Source organism: Aptenodytes patagonicus, chromosome 22, assembly GCF_965638725.1.
Source record: "Aptenodytes patagonicus chromosome 22, bAptPat1.pri.cur, whole genome shotgun sequence".
Lineage (NCBI taxonomy): Eukaryota > Metazoa > Chordata > Aves > Sphenisciformes > Spheniscidae > Aptenodytes > Aptenodytes patagonicus.
The window spans coordinates 3,876,533-3,902,763 of NC_134970.1; the positions used below are offsets into that span (position 1 = coordinate 3,876,533).

Below are 26,231 nucleotides of genomic sequence, written 5' to 3' on the forward strand. Positions count from 1 at the left end.
TTTCTATACGCACATGTTTTATGGGGGAGCTGGGCCCAGGCAAGCACAGATGGACTCGAGGCTTATGGAAAGTACCTTTCAAACCAGCCCTGTTTAGATTTCTAGCCTGAGCCAGAAAATAAATAAAGATGGGAGGTCTGCTCTTTTTTGTCTAATATATTTAATTGCATTGACAATCAGAGCCCAGGTCAGCCTCTCCACTGGAAATACCCCAGAAAGTCTCAGATTTTGCAGAGATTTCCCCAAATTCTTCAGCTAGGGAGATGACACTTCTCATCTTTACCCAGAAACTATCGCAGCATTTTTGTGTTATCTTGCAGAGGAGAGAGCCTGCGGTAGCTGTTCAGGCCACCTCTCTAGCCCTAGCCTGGTAGGGTATCAATACATAGGTCACTTGCCCTGTGTTGCATGGCTTGATCAATGCAGGGAAGGATGCAATCCCAATATTGCTTGTGATGCCCCAAATCACAAACGCCATCAGAGCGAGCACAGTGTTCAGCAGAGGGGAGTCTCAGCTCTGCCCGGCATCGCGGTGCTGCTGATGCACAAACAGCTAATGGAGTGTGAGAGCAGCAGTGACGGCACCAGAACTGGAAAAATCTTATGCGCTTATAGCTGTGACAGTGTGTGCAGGGAAACTACTGCTGAGATACTTTGTGTAATGTTCATGCTACTGTCTCTCTTCAAAGGTCTTCTGCCACATTTGTGTTCTGCCTCACTTGCAGTTGTTGGTTTTTTTTCAACTCTGATGTGACTGTTAAAGCTCTTTGAAACTGTCAGCTTGCAAAGCTGAAGGGTTAAACACAGGACACAGTGGGCTTAAATACAGCAGACCTCTCTGGTGGCTGAGGACCGCCAGCATAATCGCTGCTCTCAACACTGTCTCTGCTCCAAAGCAGTGGTTTGCAGGTTTAGCTCAAAGCATCATCCCCGTGTGCAACCAGACATCTTCCTTAGGCACTTCACTGTGCCTGCAAGGGCTTGGCTGAGCCAGATCTGCAGGTGCAAGAAGTGACGAGATGGGGAGTGGAAACTAGTCTGCCTTTAGGGCACCATTGTAGTTTTCAGCTGTGCATCCAACCATCAATCTCTGCAGGTGAGCAGAGATCGTTGCTGAGCATCTATTTTCTCCTTCTTAACTTTTACTGTGCAGGAAGTAAATAAACACTTATGCATACTTTTAACATATTTGTCAGGTAATGGTGGTAAAAATAAAGTTTGCATATTGTGGGGCTGAATCGGCTGAGAGCCGCTTCGTGTTGCACGTGGGAGCCCATTGAAATCAATGGGGTCTCAAGGGTATAACTGATGGCAAACACCAGCCCTGTCTTTAAGCCTTTTGTATCTCGCTGTCTCAGCTGCTGGCACACGGGAATGGTACCCTGCAGCCCTGCCATCATTAGTCATAGGCTAACCTTCCCGCTCTTGGGTGTGCGGGGGCTGAGCGCTCTCTTGCTTGCATCAGGGAAGGAATAATCCAGGATTTTGGTTATAACTGCAAAAGATAGGAGTCTGGTCTTTGTCTTACAGCATCTCCTAAACCCATCTAGAAGGAGAGCCCTGTCAGGTTCAGAAGTACAAATGCACAGTTCCTGGTTTACAGTTTATTAGCTAATTAGGATCAACAGTAATCTCAAGCAGTGTATGCCTGAAAATGAAAGATCTACAGCTTCCATGGACATCAAATTGGTATACAGAGCTGAGTAAATCTACTGACCCGAGTAGGAGTTTCCAGGGCATGTAGCTAGTGTTTCTGGTGTCTCTGGTTGATGTGTTCACAGTAATAGCTGACACTTAGATGAATGTGTCTCCCCTCTTTCAGATAGATCATATTCTCTGTCCTGAAACAATTCATGCAGACACTTGGCATCACTTCATAAAAACCTGGTAGCAGGGGACAGTGATACAGAGAGAGCATGGCTGTAGAAGAAGGGAGCTGCCCTGGCAGGAGACTGAGGAGTCTCTATAAAAAAGGCTTTTCCCTGTGGAGACAATAAAAGTGCAAATATTAGCACTGGAGGTTATTGAAAATCACTTGCTGTAATAGCCCCAGGGCCCAGCGGCATGGCTCTCCAAAGCACTGTGCATACAGACAATAAGGCAGAATGGATTTACTGGGGGAGCGTAGGGGGCCAAAGCAACAGGTATTGTGTCCATTTTAAAGCAAAAAGATTGGGGGCAGAGACTTGTCACACATGCTTTTGGGCCTGAATGAGCTCTCTTGAGTCCTATCCCAGCCTTTGGCACCAGCCTTTCTCCTGGGAGCAGAAGGGGACTGGATATTTCAGTGTTTCTGTAGGTTGTGGTATAGCAGTTGTGTACAGTGGTGGGGTGCTCTGTGCAGGTAGGATGTTTTCCATCAGTGTTTACACACGCCGATTTCCTCCTCTGAATTGTGCATTAGGTTGAATAACCAAGATTTTTAACCTGGTCACCACCTTACTAAGCAAAACCATAGTGCCTGCATTTCCTGTTAACCTGGTACCTTTTTCTTCACCAAATTCAGCACAGCAGAAGGAAGAAGCAGCATGCCCAGCTCGCTTTTCTGAGAAAATTGTAGCAAGGGCAGAAAGAAGTGGCTGTCTAACGGCTCCCAGCCATACCATACAAGAGATTTTTGGATAGGAAGTGAAGAGCAACTTTTCCCATGGGAACTACAGGGGGAGGCAAACTGAACTGAATGGAGGCCTCATAAATCAAAGACATACGCCTTTGACTTTCTGCACTATAGCCTTGGGCAGCTGGCATTTATATGCCCAGTCAAGAATTAAAAAATAAAAAGGCCATAAAATGCAAGAATTATAAAAAATGCTGAGTTCTGTGAACGTCTCCTTCCATCAGCCTCAAAGTACTATGGAAGGGGAAACTGAGGCACAGTGCATGGAGTCCATTTGCTGAGGGTCATGCAGAACCTTAGCCCTACAGGTATGAACACAAACTGATACAGCTATTCTTAGACACTCACGCTCCTCACCTCCACTCTTAGTGAGAGGGGAAGGGGTCAGGCAGTATGACTGGCAGGGACATCTATGTTTTGTTCCAGTTAAAGCTAAACATGTATCCCATGTGTTTTCTTCATCCAGAAGCAGCAGCAGTAGTTGCACTGCCTGCTTGAGAAATCTACATCATCAAAGCACTTTGCAGGTATTAACTAATTCATCATTGTTAAACTGCAGTGATGGGATTTTCCAAAGCTGTCATTATTGGCCTAAGCTGGGAGCAAAACTCACAGCAGCTGTGATGGAAATAAAGTTAAGCACACTTTAAAATGCACAGGCCTAGGGAGATGTGATTCAGCATGTATGATCTCACTTCTCCATCCACCATCATCAAAGTACCTTCTAAATTATCACTGATTAAAAGCAGGAGGTTATTTTCACTCAGTTCAGCAATCAGTTCACAGACCCCTCCAGTGCTGTCCCCCTGATAACTGCCCCTCCCCAGCTCAGAGCTGATAATCAGCAATGGATTTGTCTCTGTGCCTTAGCCTAGAGGCTAGCTTAGTGCTCAGTGTCCTATCCCTTTTACCCATCACCAACCTCAGCTTGGGGTGTGGAAGTGGGTCTGAGGCTTTGTGCTAGCTCTCAGCACCTGCATGAATCTCGCCCTCTTTAAATGCTCATCTTGTTCACACTTTCCTGCCAGCCTGCAGTTTGCAGCAGTTGAAGTGCACTGGTGCAATGCATTTCTACCTCTTAACAGGCCACGAGTGGATTCTCTTGTGTCTGTACATACCTTCCCATGCAAGCTGATCGCCTGCTTGGCCTGCAATTTTGATTGCACAGCTACTTCTAAAAGGGCAATCAGCTCTTTCCCCCACCTTGCTGCCCTTAGTCTTCTCTGTGCGTAGGGGCATGAGCCTGCCAATACGTTAGGGCAACCTCTCCCTCTGGCCTAGGCATTAAAAGACAGTGCCAAGGGCTTACTGAAGCACTATCAGTCATTGTACCCATGCAGTTGTTTGTCGTCTTTCTCTTTTTGAGGGCAGCTAGATTCTAAGAAACCCAGGCGGGGAGCTGCAGGCAGGGAGACAGGAGCACAAAAGGACCTTTTGCTTATCTCTGACCTTTCTGGCATGGACTGTGTCGCAGGGTGGCCTCCGGGGCCCAGATAATGCAAAAGCTGGGATGAACGATTAGGCATTGAGACACCATCTGCAAAGATCTGGTAAAGACCTGCGAGGTGGTAGTGAAGAGAGGGAAAAAAAAAAAAAGGGAAATCTCCTCTGTAAAGTATGGTGAAAAGCCGGGGTGGAGGGATGTGTGTGATGTGGTGGGGCGCTACCCTGGTCCTGGGAGCAGGAGGGGCTTTGCCAAAGGATCAAGGAAGCGTTTGTGGCCTTTGCAAGTTTCCTGCTGATGAAGGGTGTAATGAACTGGATGCTGGAGAAGAGCCGCCCCCAACCAATGCCCTGCTCTGTGCAAAACCCAGCCCTACTCCACCAGTTCCGGGCAGCGGTGAGCAGCCCACCCCTCTGCTCGCTGTACCTGTACTGGAGCTGGCTGAAACTCCCCAGTGCAAATGTTTGGAAGAAAATGCTGATTTTTCTTCATGTGCTTGGAAGTATATTAGGACGAGAGAAAGGGTGGCCCCGCTGCCCTGGTGGGGGCACAGACTGAGAATCATGTCCAGGAGGAAGCAAGTCTTGGCCTTGAGCTTTGTCCTCCTATGTCCCAGGTCATGCCATGGTGTGCAAGAGCTTTCAAGACACTATTACTGTGAGCAGCAAGGCCAGGCACGGCTGGTTTCCAGCAAAACTGAAGCTCTTCTGTGTGTTATCTGGTGTCTGTGAAGGACTGAATCTATTTCTCAGTGGAAGCGTGATTTGGGTCTCTCCTCTCCTGAGCTGCCTGCTTGCATGAGACTTGTGGGAATGTAACACCATTGGTACCTTTACCTGATCAAGTCAGTCAAACTTTGTTGAAGTTGGCCAAAGGATTAAGTATTTATGGGAAAGGGAGAACAGACACACGCAGCAGGATCGTATATGGCTTGTTTCTTTAGAAAACAAGGCTAGAAGCGCTGAAAGATCTTGGGTTCATCCTGATGCAGAACAGGAAGATTTTTGTGGGATGGGAAAAATGTTTCCTGCCCAGCTCCAGTCCGTGCCGCAGCGTAGGGACACCCATTGCGGTAAGCCTGGGCTGCAGCGATGGGGCCTGGACAGACAGAGAGGACCACAGGGTGTGTTTATGTCCAGCAGCCTCAGTAAAAATTCCCCTTTATGGTATCACAGCCAAATCCTGCTTCTTCCACTCCACAAAGGACAGGCAGTACAGCATGACCTTGAGGTAAACAAGGAGAGAGATTAACTGGGCGGAATATAACATACATACATATTTTCAGGTAGAAAAATCAAACGCTTTCTCAGCCTCTTTAGAGAAAAACATCCTCTAAAGTTTCTTGTTTTGCTGAGGCTTCTCTTTCTCTTGAGCCGTTTCCAGCTGTGGCGGGCGGAGGGATGGATCCCCGGTACAGATGCTGGCAGCCCCACCCTGCCAGCTGAGGAGTTGCACTTTCAGTAGCCATGTACCAGGGTGACTTGGGGTCAGCTGGGGTGTAGCCTGTGATAGTTATCTTTGTGGGGCCTTGAGAATAGTATTATTATTTTTTTCCCCAGATTGTTGTGTTTTTTTTTTTTCTCTCTTCTATGTTTAGGCTCTAGTGACCCAGCTCTGATTTCCTTTTTCAATTAATTGCAGTAGTCTTGGTTTCTGTGTTTCACGTAGTAATGAGCATTTCCTTTATTACAGCTGTCACTTATGCAGCATATCTGTCTGCTCCCCAGAATGGCTGCCTGCCCTGGTAACCACTGGGGCTCAGAAGATGTAGGTCTAGTCCGTGCTTCACCGATGTAAGTTGTTCCTGAGCTGTGGGAGGTTTATTTGCCAGCATAGTTAGAGCAGTAGATGCTTTTATACAAATATGGTCATACTTTACGTTAACATGGTTTATTTTACATATATACTAATTTAAATATAGTTATACTTAAATGGTTTTGCCACCACAATATCCTTTGCGTGGTGAAGAGAGTAAAGCTTTTATCTGGATGGAGCAAATGGAGAAGCCCACCTGATTCTGAGACAAAGCTGACTTAAATCTCTCCCGGGCACGGCTTTCCTGTCCGCACTTGCCCATTTGGTAACGCAGCTTTGCAGCCAGCCAGGTCTTGTCCCTGATCTGGCAGAAGTTAACCCAGCCAGAACAGGGCAGCCAGCACAAAGACCAGCCTCTGTGCGAGGAAGGGAGGAGGACTGGCATCGGGCAGGGGGGAGAGCGGGACAGCCCCTTTGGCAGCAGCCTGGACTTCAGCAGTTTCACCCAGGAAACCAGATCCCAGACTGTCCTTGCTCTCCCTATGCAGTTGGTTTCTCACGCAGCTCCTTTGTCCGCCTTATCTAGCGAGGTTGGCACCTCCTCAGTCTCTCCTTGTCTGCATCGGGGCCCGAAAGGCCCGGATCTCGGGGTAGGGGGTGCTTTTATACCCCTTGTAAGGCAAACAATAGCTGTTGGTTCCTGAGTCCTGGAGCTTGTACCACTTCAAGCAGGCAGGCCACTTCAAAGTACGTTCTGGGAGTTGTCACTATAAAAGCTAGCACTGAGCTATTAAAGTCTCTAAATCCTGACTGAAGCTGATTAATTTACACCAAGTTAATGACTAGGTCCCTTTCCAAGAGTCTGATCCAGTCATTCCATTGCACGATGTCATTTTCAGGGAGAATTAAATCCTTTGCTTACATGTTTATAGAGTTAAAGACATAATCTTGTAGCATCTTTCACCTGGGAATTTTCTACCATCTTGAAGGCCTTTAACACCATTAATAAACGAACATCATTAATGATTAATCACCTAAATATGAATGGATTAGGCTTAGTGCCAAGTAAGTGCAGAATAAATGCATTTGCCAGAGTTCTACTTGCACACGTGTGCTCCAGAGTATCTGATGGCAGTTCCACTGACTTCAATGGAGACTTATGTACCTCCATTATCTCATTTGGCTGGAGGGAAACTGAGGCATGTAGCAGTTAAGTGGTCTGCCCAGGCTACCGAGCAAGGCAGAAGAGAGCTAGGAAATTAATCCTCAGGCCCCGACACTTCCTGGCTCTTTCCAATACGTACTTTTTCTTTTCGCTGTGAACACTTATTAATATTTTCTATTGTACACCATATTATCTGGGTGAAGGGAATAATGCTCCTCATTCTGTCTGGGAAACTTGTTAAGATACTAGAAAATAGAAATTGCTGTGCTGATGAAACCTAAGGCTCGTTTCACAGTCTCCTCTCTATCTGAAAGGCCAGTGTTAGCTGACTCGGAGGAAGGCAGAAGAACCCTGCATGAGTAGACTAGGGATAATTTGCAAGAACCGTTATTGGTGTTGACCTTGAAGCATGTGGTTTAGCATCTCCTCTCATGCATTTTAGAATACAAGATAGTCTTGATATCCAGAGAATATCCAAGCTCTTTCTGGCTTGTAATCCTGCTTAGGAATCACAAGAAGCTGGCATTGTAGGCTCAAAAGGAAGTGGCAGGAGCCAGGACTGGTTGTTAGCTGTCAAACCCCAAAAGGTCATGCTTAGGTTGGTGCACTGAGAAGAACGAGGTAGGAGCGCTCTTGCAAATGGAAAACATTTCCATGCACTGCACTGTTGTCTCTAGGAAACCTTTCAAGCACTCCCAGGCCCAGCAGTTTGCTAAGAAGACCCAGATCTCATTCCTTTCACTACGGTTGCCAGCAGAAAGGTTTTCTTTTCTTCTCAAGTAGAATCTGCTCCTGGCTCCACTGAAGCTGGTCACAGCTTTTGTTCAAAAATTAAGCCCTTCCGTATTCAGCTGTGCTTTATGCAGTAATACATCACCTGATCCTTGCCTGGGTATGAGGGAGCTCCTGCTAACCCTGCATGCATGGGAGGGGACTGACTGATTCCCCCAAGTGACCAAACAGCTGCATCTTGAACCAGGCAGCCAAGTGGTAACTGCAAATGTGCATACAACTCTTCTGCCCTGGAGCGTGACCAGAGGAAAGGGGCTCCGTCCAAAATAGCAAGCGATGCATTGATGCCCTTCAGCAGCTCCAGGCAATTTAACGGATTTCACGGCAGGACCTCAGGCCTCGGCAGGGCGGTGCTGGCAGGGGCCGGGGGAGACCCCCAGGCTCTCCTTATCGCTTGTGTATTTGCTGGGCACAGCCAGCACGGAGGAAACATCCTTCCCAAGCCAGTACTGAAGGAAGGTCCGCTTTCTCTTCTCTTCTCTCATGCCTCAGGGTGCAACCCCAGCATCTCCCAAGAGGCTCTTCCCAACATCAGGCAGGGAGAAGAGTCCTCTTTCAGTAGCTGTTTCCTCAGAGGGACTCACAAGACCGGGGGTAACTCCGGTTTCCTTGGCTAAGGCCCTTGAATTACAGGACATACAAGAGATTTAAGTAGCAGTGAGGTCTAACTGTCATCTCCCATCACCTCCAACTTGTTTACATCCCTCTAGGGCCTCCTGTTCCTTCCTCCTCTGTAGCTATTAAGAGTTTGTTCTTTTCTGGCAGGGAAAAGGCAAGATCCCAGCTGACCTGGAGTCTTTTGGTAACTCTTGGAGGCAGCTGCAAGCTGACTGTACTCCTCAACCTCGATGAGCTCAAGACTGGAGCTGAACACATCAGTCACCGTTTCCTGGGAATTAGCTGCTGTGCTGTGTGTTTGACTCTCTCCCGAGTTTTCAGCCCATTATTGAAAGGCTGGCTCGGTCCGTCCCCGTGTCTTTACACTCACGTTTTGCACTACAAGGTCGGTCAGCTGCCAAACAGGGCAAGGCAGTGGTGCTCATACAGTGCAGCCCGTAACTGAGAGGCCAGGCCCTCTGGAAGACAATGGCCAAGTCACTTCAGAGCACACTGGGCCTGGCATGCGTTCCCAGATGGCTGCTTTAAGGGGGGCAGTGAGTCTCTTGCAGCTTCTGTTCAGGCACCCAGAACTGCGCATTACAACCATGACCCCAGAAATATACCTTTAAATCAAACAGATCTTGTCTCTGTGAAATTTCATCATAGGCATGGAAGGGGAGGGGGCAGGTTGCTAAAAAAGCTCAGCTTTTGCTGAGAATAATCCAGACCCTGCTTCTTCCACCACTGCCTTGAGAACAAAAAGATTTGCTGGCTGCTGAGTGCCTTTGAAAATTCAGCCCTTGATCTAGCTTTTATTTTTCTCTCCTTGTCCTCCCTTTTCTTTCTTTTTCTGGCTCTCTAAGCATGCATGCATCTTCCCAGTTTCTGTCTCAGCCTGGGCTGAGAAGTCAAAATCTCGTGCCAATTTGACGTTTGCCTTTTCTGAATGCAAGAAGCCCCTGCAGCTCAGGTGGGAGGAGAAACAAGTCACTCTACTTTCCATCATGCGTACCGCTCAGAGCTCAGCCTGGGAAATGAAAGTTCCTTGGCTGAATCTGACCAGCCGTCTCCTCCTGTCACCTTGCCAGCTGAGCCTCATACATTTGCCACAGGATGAGCAGAGTAATGTGGTTCATCTTCCTCGCTTTGCCCAGTTCTCTGCATGCTTCCTCCACTTGCTGTTTGCAGCTCTCCACCCCTTCAGTTCTCCCCTGCTTGCCCCGGTGTGCTGGGTGGTAGAGGTGTATCTCTCCTTTTCCTCTCCCTAGGGTCACATTAGCAAGTTCAGCTTGGCCGGGGGACCAGGCTGGTCCAAAACACAGAAGGAAAATCCAAAGGAGAGACTCCAGAGATCTCTGTTCCAAAGTCTTGCTTGCAGAACAAAGGCAGGGGCATTCCAGGCCAAGGAACAGCAAAGCTAACACTGCTGCACCCGCCAGGCTGTGACGACCCGGGTGTCCTTGTCCCCATGTTCCTCATGTGTTCATCTGTCACATGCTCCTGATTCCCTCATAGGCTTTCAGCAGGCAAGGACCACGGCTTCCCGGAGAGGTCACATCCCTGGCACCGCTCCATAATCCCTGGAGTGCCCCCATGACAGCCATTTATCTGGCCGTGTAACACCTTACGGGTCCAAAACAGCATCTCTAGTTCCAGCATCTCCAGCTGCTTCTAAAGCTGCTGGGCCAGCATCCTTCAGCTGCTCGCAATGCGCTTTGGCTCAAATACCTTAGGAAGGAGGGGACGTTTTAATGGTAATGACAGCTCCTAGAAGGCCTGGCAAGCCCTGCACTCCTTACTACCCGACCCAAGCTGTGCAGATAATCAGTGGCTCTGATGATGGGATTGTTCAGCAGTTCTGCACATATTGCCCTGAGCCTGGATGGGGACTGGCAAGGTGGCCATGTAGCAGGGATTCGCCCCCACCGAAGAGGTGAAGAAGAGCCGACAACAGTTCAAGGTCCCCTTGTTTGCTGGGCTACGGGGAAATCACCCAGGGAGGAGTGACTGCTCAGCATCTTTACAGCCCTACATCGCAGAGCAGTGGAAAGTATGTGCAAGTGAGTGCCGTACGGATCAGTGCCTGGGGGAGAGAGCTGCATCACCAACACCGAGCACACCAGAGCATGCCTGAGCAGGACGTGGTGCTGATGTTGTGCACGCGACCTCTTTGATTGTGGTGGGGCTTAGGCAGACAGAGCACCACGCTGGGACTTGGAAGCTGCAGGCTCCCTGTCTAGGCCTGGCACTCGTCTGCTGGGGGGTGACGAGCAAGTCATTTCAGTGCCCCGTGCCCCAGTTTCCTCATCGGTAAGCGGGGATGCTCCTGCATTCCTTTGCAGGTCTCCTAAGCATTGCCATCCCCTCATCTTTTCTCCTTCCACAGCGGCTTATGTTGTGCAGTTTCAAAATACTGATAGCAGCAGAGGGTTCTTCAGTGTGGACCAGATACCGTGGATTTCATCCCTGTGTCAGCAGCCACCCAGAGCAGAGCATATCCAGCTGGATTTCAGGTCCTCCGCCCCTGAAAGCTGTCTGGCCCAGCCCCTAACACCCGCAGCAGGCTGTTCACTGTCCGGGCGTTAACACTTGTTTTGGGGACATGGTCTGCCAGCTCACCTTATAAATAATGCTGAAGAGCTACAAAAATAAACTCAGAAGCACTCATGCCTGATTGCAGGAACCTCTTTGTTTGCCAGTTCGCAGTGGGAAGGAAGTTCATATTTTAATTGCTACAGACCATATCCTGGTAGGAGGCTGGCTCTGGTGTTGCACTGCAGTAGATCTGATTCCCTTCTGCTCAGGCTCTTGTAGTCAAGTGAGAATGACAGTATTTCTGCTCACATGTACGGGGCAGGAGTGTAAGCTGCAGACCTGCTTTTGGCAGCAGGTCTAGTTGGGGTGGCTGAAGCCTGGCTCTCTAGTAGGAATAGTTGAATAGGACACACTACTGTTTTTCCTAACTCAGCCAGCCATATAAACCACTACTGATTTCAGCTTATGGTGTCTCAGAAGGCATCTTCTTCACTGCTGTGATGCTAGGAGAGGGCAGAATGGGCAGGCAGGAGCAGCAACTCCTATGCTGTAAGGCTCAGAGCAAATGCAAAGCAGTAGGTTAGTGTTGGAAGAAACAGTTAACGTATCGGGCGACTGCTGGAATCACTCCACCAAAGATCTGCCTAAATACAGTGGGAATACTGCTTGCCCAGTGATGTGTATGCGTTCACAGAGTGTATCTCATTAGCATGTTGATAATGTTAGTAATTATTGATGACATGAATGCAGAAGCATACGTAGATAATATACAACTGTCAGAACTGCTGGGAGAAATGCATCACGTATTTTATTACAGATACTAGCATCTCGGTGAATTTGATCTCTATACATCTGTTGGGATATACAGAAGTACCTGGCTGTGACAGTCACAAGAAATACAGTGACATTTGTGCCTTCAGGGAAAGGTGTTCTGGGAGCAAGTATAGTCTACTACTTAGAGAAGGAGACGTCTTCAAAGCTGCAGATTGCTGTGCGGATTGTATTTTATTTCCATTTATTAACACAGGGGTGTGACATTCCTCTTTGCCTGTACTTAATCACTGTGGTTTGCAGGTCCTTAAAATTTTCCTCCTTTGGCTTTGCAGTTTGAACTGGAGGGATGAGCGTACTTCTTCACTGCCTAGGTGGGGGAGGACACATAGGCTATGCACGCGTTGGCTTAATGTGGTAAAGCCAGGTTGGCAGCGAAGATGGTGGGCTTTGGGCTGGTCCCAGGGGTGTCAGAGCGGAGGGTCTGCCACGCACAGGCACAGCTGCTGTGCTGGACCTGAAAGCGGCTCAGCTCGGCGCCCGCTGGCTGCATAGGCATATTCTGGCTGACGTGGGGTTGGTACAAGATGTTTCCTTTCAGTTATACCAAGGGTGAACCGAGTGCAGCCAGCAAGCTCATGGTAAAGGCTTCTCGCCTGCAAGGTCTGCCTCTAGTTCAAAGCCCTTGTAGCGTATACTCAGCCTGTGCTGGAAGGTAACAGCAAGCCAGGTGCACCACAAGTGGGGGAAGTCAGTGGGGTATCGCTCATTTTCTTTCTACCCCCCAAAACACGCACATGTACACGCACACAGCATAGCCCTCCCTCCCTCCAAGGAACCAAATCTAGCACAGACTCGACTGATCTGATGAGATTCCTGCCTGCCCATTGCTGGCACCCCAGAGCTCGGTCCCGCGGTATTTCCACTGCAACGCCGGCAGCGGGGTAGCGCACCCCCTCCGAGCCCACCCTCCATCCTGTCCTGACGTGATCCCCTCTGCCCCTGTAAAGGGAACAATCCTCCTAGTCCCGACTTGGGCAGAGACCTGCCCAGTCTCCATCCCCATTTACTACCTGGCCAAGATTAAAATGCAGCCGTCCTGCCTGCCAGTCCAGTGCTCAGTCTATCACACCCCATTTCCTCAGGAGTGCTGGCTGGCTCCAGCCCTACCCCTGTGATTTTGCTGCCTGCTTTGCTTTGTGGGGTCCTGGAAAATGTGGCTGGGTGCTACCGTGCGCTGGACAGCTGGGACACAGGCTTGCGGTGCTGCAAACAGCCTCATCCCATAGCAGACTCACGCTTCTTGCAGCAGGAGCACTAAGCCCAGCTTCCAAGGATTTTCCTTTCTCCCTGCTCCTGTTCCAGCTGGGCCAGTCCCCCCTTCCTCATCGCTTCACCAGGCGGGACAGATCCTTTCTCCAGTACAGCCGTGGCAAATTCCCTTTCTGCCTGCACTGCTGAGAAGCCTTGAGCTGGCTCTGACTCGCTGACTGGCAGTTTGCGTTGGCAAACAGGCGCTAGGCACCGGGCTTGCCACATCAAATGAAAAATATCATGCAACCAAAAATTCTTAGAAAAACCCAAACGCATCTAATCTACCGAATAGGGTGCACTAAGACGGAGGCAACAAGATCAGTTCAGGGCAGGAAAAGGCAGGAAGGATGGACAAGGGAAGGGTGTTGTAAAAGAGATGTATTTTATATGTAAAATTTCTGGGCAGTATTTTTTAACAATTTGCATAATTGGGGACCACAGATAATCCCCTGAAATGAACTAAATATATCACAACTGGGGGCTTTCCAAGCCCAGTTTGCTTTCTGAAATTGATTGGTTTCAACTTTGCATTTTTTTCTATGGTCTTTCTTTCTATCTTTACAGCTGAATTCGGCTGGTTTCTAAAATGCCTGATTTGGGAGCAAAACTGAACATTCACCTGGGGATGGCTCACTATGGTATGAGTTTGAGTCAATGAAAATGTGACTTAATTTTAGATTTCGTTAGGAAAAGGGAACTAAGGCAGAAAACAGCTGCTAAAATGACAGATGAAGACAAACTTGTTCTAATGCTTTTCATAAAAAGTCAGGTGAAACTACATTTAAATCTCTGCCGGCCTAAATTAATAGCTGAGGCAAACTGAGCTGGCTCCACTGGAGTCAAATCTGGCCCAGCTGTTCTGAAATGGAGACACTCCAAAGCCATAGCCACTTCTGGAAATTTTCTCCTGAATGATTTGCCAAAAGATGTAGTGAATTGCTTGCTAAGGGCTTGTTTACAAATGTATCTCTCTTCATCCATTCATACCTCTTTCCAACCACTTCTTTGTTCTGTTCTGGAAGCCACCTAAGCGAAGGGCTTCCCTGCATCCGTGAAAGTTTTTCTCCTTTAATAATGTTGGTTAAGGAACTCGTACTATTAAATGGATATATATCCCAGGAACAGGCACGCTCAGATACAGAAGTGATGGATATAGCGTAAACCCAAACAGTATTGACAGTCACACTTTTATTTTGGTTTAAATAGACAATTGGTCCAAACTGTACCAAAAGCTGTTCCACTAAGGGGATTTAAGTCAATGAAAAAGCTATATTTTGACCTTTGAAGCAGCAAGCTTTCTTCTTCAGCATTCTCATGTGTATCATTACCGGTTATATCTAAGCATTGCTGAGATTCAGTATTCAGATGATATCACTCCGAACTAATTAGTTGTACTCAAAAGTCTGACCAAGTCAGAGGAAAGGGAATGGAGTGGTTGCCAGTAATGGGAAAGATATTAGGAAACACGTCCCCTGGGTCAAATGTTAAACTTGTACTCAACCAAACTTTCCTTCAATTCAGTGAAAGCATTTTTTCTAAGTTAAGAATGAGTAAGATACGAGAAAGGAGAGCGAGCCAGCTACGGCGGGAGACAGCGGTCTTGTGTTTAAGCATGGGACCGAGACCAGGAAATCCTCAGCTCTCCTGCCCACTGGACCAGGGAATGGCTGAATGAGCGGGGAAGATGCCTCAGCTCCCTGTGCCTGCGGGCTCCGATTCATGTGCACTGGAGCGAACATCTGCGATGGGCCGACGTGCTGCGACCCTGCAGCGATCTGCCCTGCTGCTGCCATGTCAGCAGATGAAGCTGTGCGCTCCACGGCCTGACCTGCTAGTACCAGTCCGTCTTTATCAGCCGTTTAAGTGCGTATGATGGACCGTAAACTGGGCCATCTCCTTCTAAAGCAGCAGGGACTTCTGGCAAGCACAGACTGTGACACCAGACTGCCGCAGCACGCTTTGCTAGCCCTTGCGTGCCAGAGCCCTTGTTCTTTCCTGCTGGGAATAGTTGCAGTATCTCTCCGCTTAAGGGAAAACTGGATGTGAAATATAACAGATTAGGATGTTTGAAGTGCTTTGAAATCCTCAAACCAGAAAGCGTGAAATACTGTCTTCACTCTTTCTCACACATGCACAAAATGGTACCTGTTTTTCGTTTTATTTTGGGGATTTCCTACAGCAAATTACATAGTTATTTGCTCATTGGATTTGGTTTTCAAGTCCTTCATGTATGTTAAGCAGTTTCATTTTGATGTCACTGATGACACTGTAGTTGCAGTATGACCAAGGAAGAAGATGGCTTAGCTCTTGGTAGATCAAAATTGGATGGAAGGTAGATATAAAATACAAGACACAGAAACCAGTGTAGAAAAGGTACTGATCATGTTTGTTGACAGCCTTCGGGGCCAGGCCCACTGCTGATGCAAGATGATGTAGATAAAAACTTTCTGCAGCAAAGAGCTTACGGACATGCCCCTGTTGAACGGCCATCCCGACAAATGGCATTAGCCTCGATCCAAGCCCACGTGTGACACCATCAGAATCAGACCTGCATCTGCATTGCCCCTTTAAAAGCTCCAGCTGCTGGTCACTCTTTTTAATTCACCATCAACATACCAAAAAAATGAGCCCCCTTTATGATTCAGCAAAGAATAACATTGCTGGTTCGAGATCCTGGAAGTCTGGAGGCCATCAGGTTTTTTAATTTTTACTCTGAAGGAATTTCCTTTTTTAATATTGCTGTGCTCTCTCTTGCCAAAGCCAGGAAGCTGACTATCTGTGGGCAACAGTGACCAAAATTTGGTTTTCCTGGAATTTTTTCTTTTCCCTCCGCACACCCACACAATAGGCTTTTTAGGACGCCTGCAGTCTGTAATTTGCCTTTCTAGCCTGATAATGTGGCTTGCAGAGGCATCAGTTTTGCCAACTCATCATCTGGAAGGAACACTTTCTTATGCAACAGGCTTCATTTTCCCCCTCTGTGTCCTATGGCCCACGGTTGCCACCAAGCCCAGCTCCGGCTGAAGGGGCTGTGTCAGAACCGCCGTGCAGACACTGGGAAACAGGAGAAAGACCATGAAGTCTGGGAAAGGGCCCGAAACTTTCAATTTCAAAAGGCACAGCCCAGAAACCAGAAGGACCAAGAACCCAGTGCTGTGGTTTCCCTTTGCCTGACTAAAGAAAATAGCTGCTGTCTATTTTTACTAAAAATGTGGGACATGGGGCCCTTCTCTTCCCCTGCACAAATGGGGGATGCTGCTCACAATGAAAGAGTGGGGGAGTGGAGCAGGGGGGGTCATCCCGGATTAAAACCAGCTGACTGGTCCGCAGAAATCTCTCCCATAGATTCTTCAAATATTTCTTGCCCACACCACTGGAAGATTTATTTGTAAGGTGAAAGCAAGTTAGTCGGGAAAGGGATTTGGGAATCTCATCTCACCTACAGAACTTCCTCTTGTTCATTTTAAGGCGGGGATGGGGTTGATGTAATTCTCTCCCCCTTTCTTTTCTCCAGTTCCGCATCACCGTGCTGTATGGTGTTCATTCAGCACAACACATCGGCGCCGATGGCATCATTAAAAGTTTGCAGTGTATCATATACCTTGCAGAAAATTAAAGCCATCTGTACAAGTGTAGAAATGGGATTCCAGCGTGTGAAATGTGTGTTATGTGTGTGACCTTTGTGTTCACTGTCATGAGTAGTATTTTGAACCTCTAAACCTCTGATCAAAAAGATGTTTTTCATTTTCAACACACAAAAAATCCTGAGCAGGGAGAACAAAGACTTCAGTCTTGTTTTACTTACGCTTATTAACTTCGTATGTTTGTTCTTCATTAAAAGACTCTTTTTAGATGATTGAAAATACAAAAAAAGTACTAAATGTGTCAAAATGGCACACATAGAAGTGACTTGTGTGGGGGAGTAGCTATTGTGGCCAATCGCTCCGCTAACTCCTTCAGTTCTTTGTTCCTTAGCTGAAAAATACATACAAGTGTGTATACTGAGGAAAACTCCAGCAGAACTGGTCAGAGGTGTTCCAGCCGAGTCCCCTTTGTATGATACCGCATCCCAAAAGTCCTCAATTGCTGCAAATTCCGTTGCTCTGTTCCCTTCTGAACACGAGCAGCTTTCTCCCCAGGACCGCAGACACGGCTTATTGCTGTGAGTTGAATTTGGGCTTGTCTCCGTCCGATTCCCTGTATCGTGCTCTCAGCCCAGCAATACTGCACTGTGAAATGTTATATACTGCCCTGCGCAATGAAGCGTTACAGGAGCGCGTACTGCCGAGGTGCTTCATTTCAGAGAGTAGGGCAGTCAGACTTGGCAGGGAATGACGTAATCTAGCAGAGCAAGGGATGCTGGTGGTCTGGAACGTATTTCCCACCTCTCACACCCGTGATTATAATCATTTGGTTGCAACTGCTGCTGCAAATGCCACATTGTGGCACCATCCTGCTGGCGAAGAGGCTTATACGGGCAGGTCATCCCATTCGGGCACGCTGCCTTCGCAACCCGTATTGGGAACCTTCATAAAAAATGGACCTCCTGAGCGAATTCTCTCAATTCAGTGAGGAGCTTTTAATCTGCAAGCTTGAAGGCAATCCATTCCCCCTTCCCATTAGAGAATCTCGTACGTTTTATACTGTTTTCCGACCCTTCCCATCGGCACTAGCAAAGTCAAGACATCTCAGTTTTTGTAGCCAAAAAACATCAGAGATGCAACGTGGCCGGAGTTACAGCCCGTTGTCTTCAACCTTCCATAGCAGAAAGCAATTACTGCTGGGTGAACGAGAAGCAGGCGCGGGTACCAGTGCAGAGCAAATCCCATGCTGTGGAAGTCACAGTGCAAACTTGTTCAAAAGACTTTAGAATTCCTCGAGCAAGTAGCCATTCCGTGTACAGTTTGCAAAGGTATTTACAAACAATTGTTAATTATTCTGAAAAACCAGCCAAGCCTGACAAACCCTTATCTCAGCAGACACTGAGGTTGCTATCTCCCGCGGAGCTGCACCAGTAGTTAACATGAGGGTAACTTTTGGAAGACAGGCGGCTCAGTACGGACCGGCTCCAAGTATGTACACAGCTGATTATTTTCATAGCCTTGAAGGACTTTGGTCAGACACGCACACACAAAAAAAAAAGGTATAGGACTAAATACTGAAAAAATTACTCTTAGAAATGCGTAAAGCCTGGGTTGACAGAAGCCTCCCTGCAAACTCCGGGACTGTCCCTCTGCAGCCTGGCCGGCCTGCAGAGAGCTCCACACCGCCTGGGCACCGGGGAGCGGCCCCTGGAAGAAAAGCGGGTACCGGGGGAAATGTGCCGGTGCCGCAGCGGAGGGACGGGGCGAGAGCCGGGGGCGGCCGGTCCCGGTGTCGTCGTCCCCCCCCCCCAAAAAATGGCAGCGGCGCCCCGCGGCCGTCCCACGTGCTGTCAGCCCGCCGGCGCGCCTCTCGCCCCGCCCCCTGGGGGCGTGGCCACCGCCCGGTTTCGGCGCGTCCCTGCCGGTCGGCCCGCGGATTGGCGGGAGGCGGCGGTGGCCCCGCCCCTCGGCGCGCCTGGGCCGCCCGGGATCGGCGGGTCGCCCCGGCCTGGGCGGCGGCCCCGCCCCCTGGGAGCGCGGCCAGTTCCCGGCGTCCCGCGGCGGCTGCAGCGGAGCCGGCGGGGTGCCCGTCCGCCTGCCTGCCCGTCTGTCCGCTTGCCTGCCCGCCTGCCTGCCCGTCCGTCCGTCCGCCTGCCCGCCCGCCCGCCTGCCTGCCTGCCTGCCCGCCTGCCCGCGCCCATGGAGCTGCTGTGCGTGGAAGCCGTCCCCCGCGTGCCCCGCGCCGGGCGCGACCCGCAGCTCCTGGGGGACCGGCGGGTGCTGCAGAACCTGCTGAGCCAGGAGGAACGCTACAGCCCCCGCCTCTCCTACTTCCCCTGCGTGCAGCAGGAGATCAAGCCCTACATGCGGAAGATGCTGGCCTTCTGGATGCTGGAGGTACGGGACCCCTCGCTGCCTCCTCTCCCGCCGCAGCTCCGGCTCCCTGCCCGGCCACCGGCGCTTTTCCTTGCCCGCCGTCCGCGCTTGCAGGCGTGCGCGCTCCTGCTCCGGCGGGAGAGGAGCTGGCGGCGGGGGGGAAGCACCGGACAGAAGCACCCGACCCGTGTTCGCTGGGGAGGGGGGTTCAGTGAGGTCGCCTTGTGCAGGGGTGCAAGGGACAATCCAGGGGACGGGAAAGCCCTGAAGTCCCAGGGCTTGGTACGCGCCGGGGGTCAGGTCTCCGGTATGGGGGGGGGGAGAAGGGGGCTGCACGGGGGGGGTCGGGAGGCGGGTGAGGCAGGCAGTCTGCAGCGGGACGGTATCTCTGTGGGTGCTGGCTGTGCTAGAAGATGCGATTGTCCTGTGCAGGAGGAGCAGGACCCCCCCCCCCCCCCCCCCGAACCCACAGCCTGTGCTCACCCCTCCCTGGTGGTGTGCTGCCATGCTGCTATCGGACCCCATGATCGCACCCTGCTCCCCAAAACTTCTGGGCAGAGCGCTCAGCTGTGCACCCGGCAGGCTAGAGACTGGCATTTCCTGAACGGGGCTGAAAATGCCCGGTTAAAGGGGGAAAATAATATCACTACCATTTACTTCCCTAAATTAAAAATGACTGCGGCTCTCTGTGGGATACAGTTCAGTGAGGGAAATCTCATGGGCCTCTTCGTGAGACGATCAGAGTGAACAGTCTCAATAGAGAAAGAAAGAAGAGATTCTGCAAAGGACAAATGATGCTGGGATCGAGCCTGCCTGCTCTCCGCCCCGGCCGCTGTTGCAAAAAGCTGCCTGCTTCCGTCAAAAGAAATAACGAGCATCTTGCTTTTTAAAGGGTTTGGATTTTTTTTTTTTCCCCCTCCCTGCTATTATTGTTCTGTTTCTGCAATTCCCTTTCTGAGAAGGGTAGTTAGATAAATGCTGCTTTGGAGGCTGTTCCTGCGAAGCCCTGAAGGCAGTCAAGAAGTGGATGACACTTGGCAGTTGTCATGACCGTGCGTGTCGGTGTCCCCGGCGCTGTGGCAGTCTGTGCAGGGGGAGGCAGTCGCTGCTGGAAGGAGAATGGTGGTGTTTGCTGCTGTATGAGGAGAAACCTCAATATTTTTATGGTTGCCTTGAAAGAAGGAAGTTAAATATGACCGGTGTTCTGATGCTGGTTGAGAGATAAGAGCAGGGGACTGAAATTCAGAGCTCCTGGATTCTGTTCGTGGCTGTGGTGCAAGTGTGGCTGAGGGAGGAGGAGGGCTTTTGGACTCAGCCATTGATTTGGGCTCTGCCATTGATTCTTCTTGTGTCCCTGGACCACTTCAGGTGGAATTGCCAGAAGCGGCTGTGGATCCCACCGTTAGGTCTCCAGCTGGAGATATGCTGGAACTGCTCATTTTCTCTAGAGGTTCCCAGTCCCCACAGAGCAGAAAATGGCAGCTTTGCTGTACAGCTGGCTGGAGACGTCCCCAACAGGGGACATTAAAAAAGGGGCCAAATAAAGCGATTTTGGTCTTAACTTATATGTAGCAAGAAAGAGTGCACAAATAAGTTCTGCAGCTTTCCACAGGAAGATGAAGTCTTAAGGCATCGGTCAAACTTGTTGCTGGTGTAATCCCACCGAAGTCGTAGGCTTAACGCCTGTAGCTAATTTACTCCTTAGCACCGAGGTGCCTTCAAAGCCCTGCAGATAAGTGTGAAACACCATCATGACCAGAAGCTTTGAAGCTGCGGTGCAGGCAGGATCTGGGGAGTCCTGTGCTGATTAAAACTTCCTTTTATTTTTTTATTTTTGTCGTTGGGTTTTGTCAGGTGTGCGAGGAGCAGAAGTGCGAAGAAGAGGTCTTCCCCTTGGCCATGAATTACGTGGATCGCTACCTGTCGTCAGTCCCCATGCGGAAAAATCACTTGCAGCTTCTGGGAGCGGTCTGCATGCTCCTGGCTTCCAAGCTGCGAGAAACTATGCCCCTGACCGTGGAGAAACTCTGCATTTACACAGACAACTCCATCACGCCTCAGCAGCTCCTGGTAACCACCCCTATCTCAAAGAGCTCTCTACCTCCTCCCCAGCTCTCTTATCTCCTGCATCCTGCTACTTGGCAGCCTACCTGCCTCTGTGTCTCCTCCTGTTCTCTTTCTTCCATTTCTTCACCTTCCTCTGCGTTCCCCAACCAACCATCTCACCTCTTTGCCCTCGTGGGTGTGATGTCTGTCGGTGAAGACCTTTCCATCCTGGGCAGACACTCGCTCCCTGCTGTGGGAAGCAGCCTTGTCACCTCCAGGTTACAGAGGAAGTTCCTTGTGCCTTAAGAGCTCGTTGCCAGCGCGGAGCTGCCACGCTGAGCTCGCTCCCAGGCGCTGGTTCGCTCTCGAGTGACAGCTCTGGAGAACAAAGGCTCCTGTCTGCGCAGCCAGCGGGGCACGAGGCGGGGGCTGCCGTTGGGGCGTGCAGCTCTGACTTGCCCCGGCTGCAAAGGGGCATGACGTGGGAGATGCATTTCCACACCAGTAGGAAAAACGAAGCTTTAAGCGGAGAGTTAACCAGCAAAACGGGTGGGAGCTTTTCTGACCTGGGATCCAGCTGGCTGGGTTGGACCGTCGGGGCTGACAGGGCTGCCAAGGTGATGGAAATGAGTGGGACCTTGCTGCTGCCCAGGTCCTGCTCCGTGCCCTTGAGTTAAAGCAGGACTACTTTGCCTTTCCCCATCGTACACTCGGGCAGAAGCGGTGTAGGCTTTGAAAGGCAAAGCGTTTTCTCATCTGAGAGAAGTTCAAAGCAAAGATCCAAACCTCTGAGTTCAGCTTCGCCAACGGGGGAGGAAATTGGAGAACCCCTTTTCTTGGGGGCCTTCCGTGCTGGTAGATCAGAGCCCTTGGGAGGAAACAGCCACCTCGCTTCGAGTAACAAACATCCTTGGAGACCGTTTGCCTATGAGAGTTTCTCGGGGTTAGTCATCGCCTTATTAACTATCTATTTTTTTGGGCTGGGGTGGGTGAGATGATCTGAGTGTGATTTGTCCCCAGGGTGGGGAGTGAACCCACAAAACTTTCAGGTGTGAATCGGAAGGCGGTTCTGGTAACTGAGGAACTCTAGCATGAACATGGTTTTTTCCAAGTGCCGGTGAAGGCTGGGGAAAATCCCCTCACCTCCATACCTCTCTCCCTGTAGTCATTTGTGGGTGGTTGTTGCCTTAAGTAGCATTCATGGAAAAAAGTATGTGGATCATTACCGTGAATAGTGATGAGGGATGGGAATGCGCAGAGGAGACACAAGTGCTTCTTGCTTCCCTGGATGCTGAGCTGTGGCCGTGCTGCGGCATCCTGCTGCGGGGGGCTGCCACAAAATCTCTGTGTGCAAAGGCTTTCTCCTGCTTTGTCAGTAAAGCTTCATCCTTGAGAGCACCTTCTCATCCAGCAATGGATTCTGCGTGGGTATCTTCCCAGGACGGGGATCCATCACATGAAGCTAATCCCAGCCTGTAACGGGAGGGTTCCCCTTGGCCCTGCGATAATGAGGGGGTTAACATTTAGCTGGGAAAAAAGGCAGGGGGAATGGGAGTGGGTTTGCATTCACTTTTCTGCTGGGCCAGCAAAAGTCGCTTCTGTTTGTTGCAGAGGCAACAAGCTGAGCAGAAGGTGCCTAGCAGCCTTCTTGTAGGCAAGCAGGCTGCATTTCAAAGCATGGACAGTGCTCTCCATGCCCTCAGGAGCCTGAAGCTGATCAAAATGCATGTTTTGGGCCAGTGTCTGATTTCTGTCCCTTCAGAGCGATGGATAAGCTCTTGGTCCGACAGGAATATGGGTTGCAGGAAGGTGAACTTACCGCCGTGCTTCACCTCTATCTCCCTCTCTGATCCAGGCTTTACAGGGAGTCCTATCATCATCCCTGCAGGCTAGGGGAGATCGTCACAGCAAATGCTAGTGATTTCTGCAGCGTGGACCTTGGGCTACAAGGAATTGGTCTTGGTGGGCACCTGGTGCGTATGTCCCATGGATCCCAGTTGTATTTCATTCTGATTTATTTGGTGATTTATTCTTGGTGAGGATTTGCTTTTTTCAGCTGAATCTTGAGCTGTGTTTGTAGGCTCCTTCCAAAGGAGAGCAGTTAGGAGATGTGCAGGTGGGCAGCGGGCAGAGCATGTGCACCATCCCTGGAGGCTTTCCTTCACTCTCACACTCAAATGCTAATGCCTCCTCACTCAGTCTTTTTTTATTTCTTCCCCCCCGAGGTTTGTCAGCAGGAAGCTGTGGCTAAGCAGTGCCACAGTGTTAACCTTCCCTTCTCCCTCCTCTTGGCAGCACTGGGGTGGAGATGAAGGAGGAAAGTGCTGTCTGCCGCCTGTTGCTCACTTCTGATTGTGCAGGTCGCGGTACTGGAGTTCTCCTTCCCTGTACTTTTTGCCCACCAGGATCCTGGGGTGCTCTCAGTGCAACAGGAGGCACAGCCGGATGGTTGGCACGGATCTCTTTCATCGTTGTGCTCTGGAATCAATACGCAGATGAGGTGGACAGGGATGGCTTCATTGGGGGGGGTCAAAAGTCCTTTCTCGGGATAGCCAAAGGTGGCTTTTTCGGGCAAATAGGATCCCTTTTCTCTTTCCCCAAGGGGATGGCCGTGAGCACTCAGCAGGGCAGGGGTTCGTTCCTGGTGGTCGGTGCTAGCCAAAGGGCTGAGCAGAAGGCATCACAAACCAGCCACAGCCCTCAAGGAGAGGTGCTGAGGCATTTGCAGATGTCTGGGCCGGAGATGCTCTGTAGCCCGTGATCTGGTGGTCATCTTTCCCTGCCCGGCACAAGGCTCGCTTTCGGTAGATGTTTAACCCTGTTTGGCGCAGATCCTGCTCCAGTCTCCCGTTGCTCTCCGCCGTAAAGAGGGAGTGGAGGTAACATCTGAAGATACGTGAAGGATTTGTCTCCGCTTTGGGACCTGACAAGAGTTAATACCCTGATTACAAAACCAGGGCGAGCTGCTGTTTTCCTCTGTGCTAATCGTGGTAATGTTACTTGTCTTTCACAATCTTGCAGTGCAAGAGGGTGGGGAGGGAAAGGGGAGCTTCTTCATCAAGGTTTGGACAATGGTGCATCCTGGCCTCTTCTCATGGATCGGTGCCATTTCGGCTTCCAGCGTGTCCTCCCCGGCCTTTTGGAGGAAGCTGGCTCACTTTCCCAGTAGGTTTGCTTCCTTCTCTTGCCGGGATGCTTGGCACCAGCTCAGCGGTTTAGAAAGGACACATTTGAAACAAAATCTTGATGAAGTTATTCTAGGGAGAAGGAAATGATGCAACGAGGGACTTGTCCATTTGGAGGAAGTTGGATTTCCGTCAAGGGTGTTATCTAACCTACCTTTCTTTTAATTTTTTTGGTTGTTTTGTTTTTTTTTAAATAAAGGCTTTTCTGGCCTGTGCAGGAGGGTATTCAGCTGCTTGAAGGTTGGGGAGAGCAGCCGTAGGTCACCTTCATCTGCCTGGTTTGCTCCTAATACATTGGCTTGCCTCTGAAATCTTTGACCTAAGGTCAGTTTTGCAAACTGCCAGGTATTACCTAGCAAAGACCATGAGCAGGACCAAGCCACTAGGTGGGTAATGAAGGGAGCAGCAGTGACAGCAGGCCATGAGGAGTGAAAATAAGAGAAAGAGAGAACAGCTGAGTAGAAAGGGATGTTCACTTGTGATAGAGCGTTGACTTTCCAGAAGGCATGCTTGGGTTTTAGTGTTTTACCTTCTGCTCGTTGCATGGATCGGACAGATGTGACCGTTTCTGCATCTGAAGTTGGCACCTTTACCCTTGACAGACAGTCTTGCGCTCTGGTCAGGGGATGGAAACAAACGTTTGCCCCAGATTTCCTATTTGCAAATGGACTTTCATGGCTGCTCATTTCTGTAGCTGTGTCTCAGCTGCTGGGTAGGGTGGGTGGCCAGCAGCAACATCAGCAGCTCTTTCCACCCTCTTTTTGAGTCAGCTCGCGAGCACAACAAGTGCAGCCTGCTCCCGCTTCGCTGGTGTCTCATCAGGTCTGTGATAATGTAAAATGGTACCTTATCAACTTGAGTGACAAAATCGAGTGCAACTTCCTTTTCTCCTGCAGGCAGGGCTGCTGCAGAGAGGAGCTGGGCGCTCTGCTCCTTGTGCAGCCTCGCCAGATAGGTTTACACAGACTCCGTGTAGGCATAGCGGGTGTGTGGGTGTTGCTGAGGGTAGAGCTTGATGTACAGAGTGACTGTCACTACATGAAAAGGAGAGAAGCTGGTGTGACTGTCACATCCCAGTCTGCATTTGCAGAGCTGTAAATTGAGTAAAACAGCCTCTGCTTGTGACTGGGTCTGTCTTAGAGGGTGCAGAGGCAGCAACCAGGGGCTTGAGGCTGTTTCGCTGCAACAGGACTGTGCTCTGAGATCACCTTGTCAGAGGAGGGGGGGCAATGGGAGACGGTAGCTGTTCTCCTTCCTTGTTTTTTGGTTTTTTTTTTTTTCTTTCTTGTGGGACGCAGCCAGATCAAGGGAGCAAGCTTGCAGCAGAGGGGAAGCTCAGCTGCTGTGCAATTTCCACCCCTAGAGACGCCGGCCAGGCATGGGGAGCTCTGCCCTGGGGGATCTTGCAAAAGGGGGGCCTGATGCCTTCCCAGCGATGGGATGCTCGGTGGGCAGCGCTGGCAGCTTGCAGCCCTTCCACGAGGAGGGTGGGCTCCGCAGGCCGGAGAAACAAAGGAACATTTTCCACTTTCTTCCTCTCTTTCATTAGCCAGGCAGAGACTGATTCAATTAGGTGCAAAACAAAATGCCAGGAAAAGGATGTTTGCTATACTGAGTGGTGCTGTTGTCACAAACCTGCTTGCCTATCTCTTGCAGCCTTTTGTTCTGCTTCTTCCACAGATAAAGTGATTCAGAGATTCTGACATGCTGCTCTGAGAGCGGGAAGTCCCCAGGGTTAGCAGGAGAGAAGCGAGGAGCAGGGTGGTTTGGCAGGAGAGACGCTTCCCTGAGCTAAATCCTGTGAGTTGGTGACAGTCCTTGGCGCCTGTCGCCTTCAGCTGGCATCTCGAGTGCCGGCTGGGTCTCGGGATCAGGCCTTTTGTAACAACGAGGTTTTTTTAAGAAGACGATGAACCTCTGTAGTAGCTGGAAAAGAGCTGCTTTTGTGCATTGCAAACGGACGGGCTGTTGTCCTGGATCAGTCCTGGTGTGGCAGGAGCCAGCTTGTCCCAGGTGAGGTCTCACAGCTGAGCTGACTTGCACCCTG

The 26,231-nt window shown here is 50.2% G+C and overlaps 1 protein-coding gene across 3 annotated transcripts in view; it reads left to right on the plus strand.

Moving 5' to 3' along the window:
* The window catches only part of CCND3 (cyclin D3), a 49,029-nt gene that overhangs the window by 14,124 nt on the left and 8,674 nt on the right, over positions 1-26,231 (plus strand). For 2 of the 3 annotated variants that reach the window (XM_076357956.1, XM_076357957.1), the window contains exon 2: positions 20,808-21,023. In XM_076357956.1, coding sequence (XP_076214071.1) covers positions 20,808-21,023 — 216 coding nt within the window. Of the gene's footprint in view, positions 1-18,776; positions 18,975-20,807; positions 21,024-26,231 lie in introns of those variants that run through there. The other variant, XM_076357955.1, reaches the window with a different exon arrangement.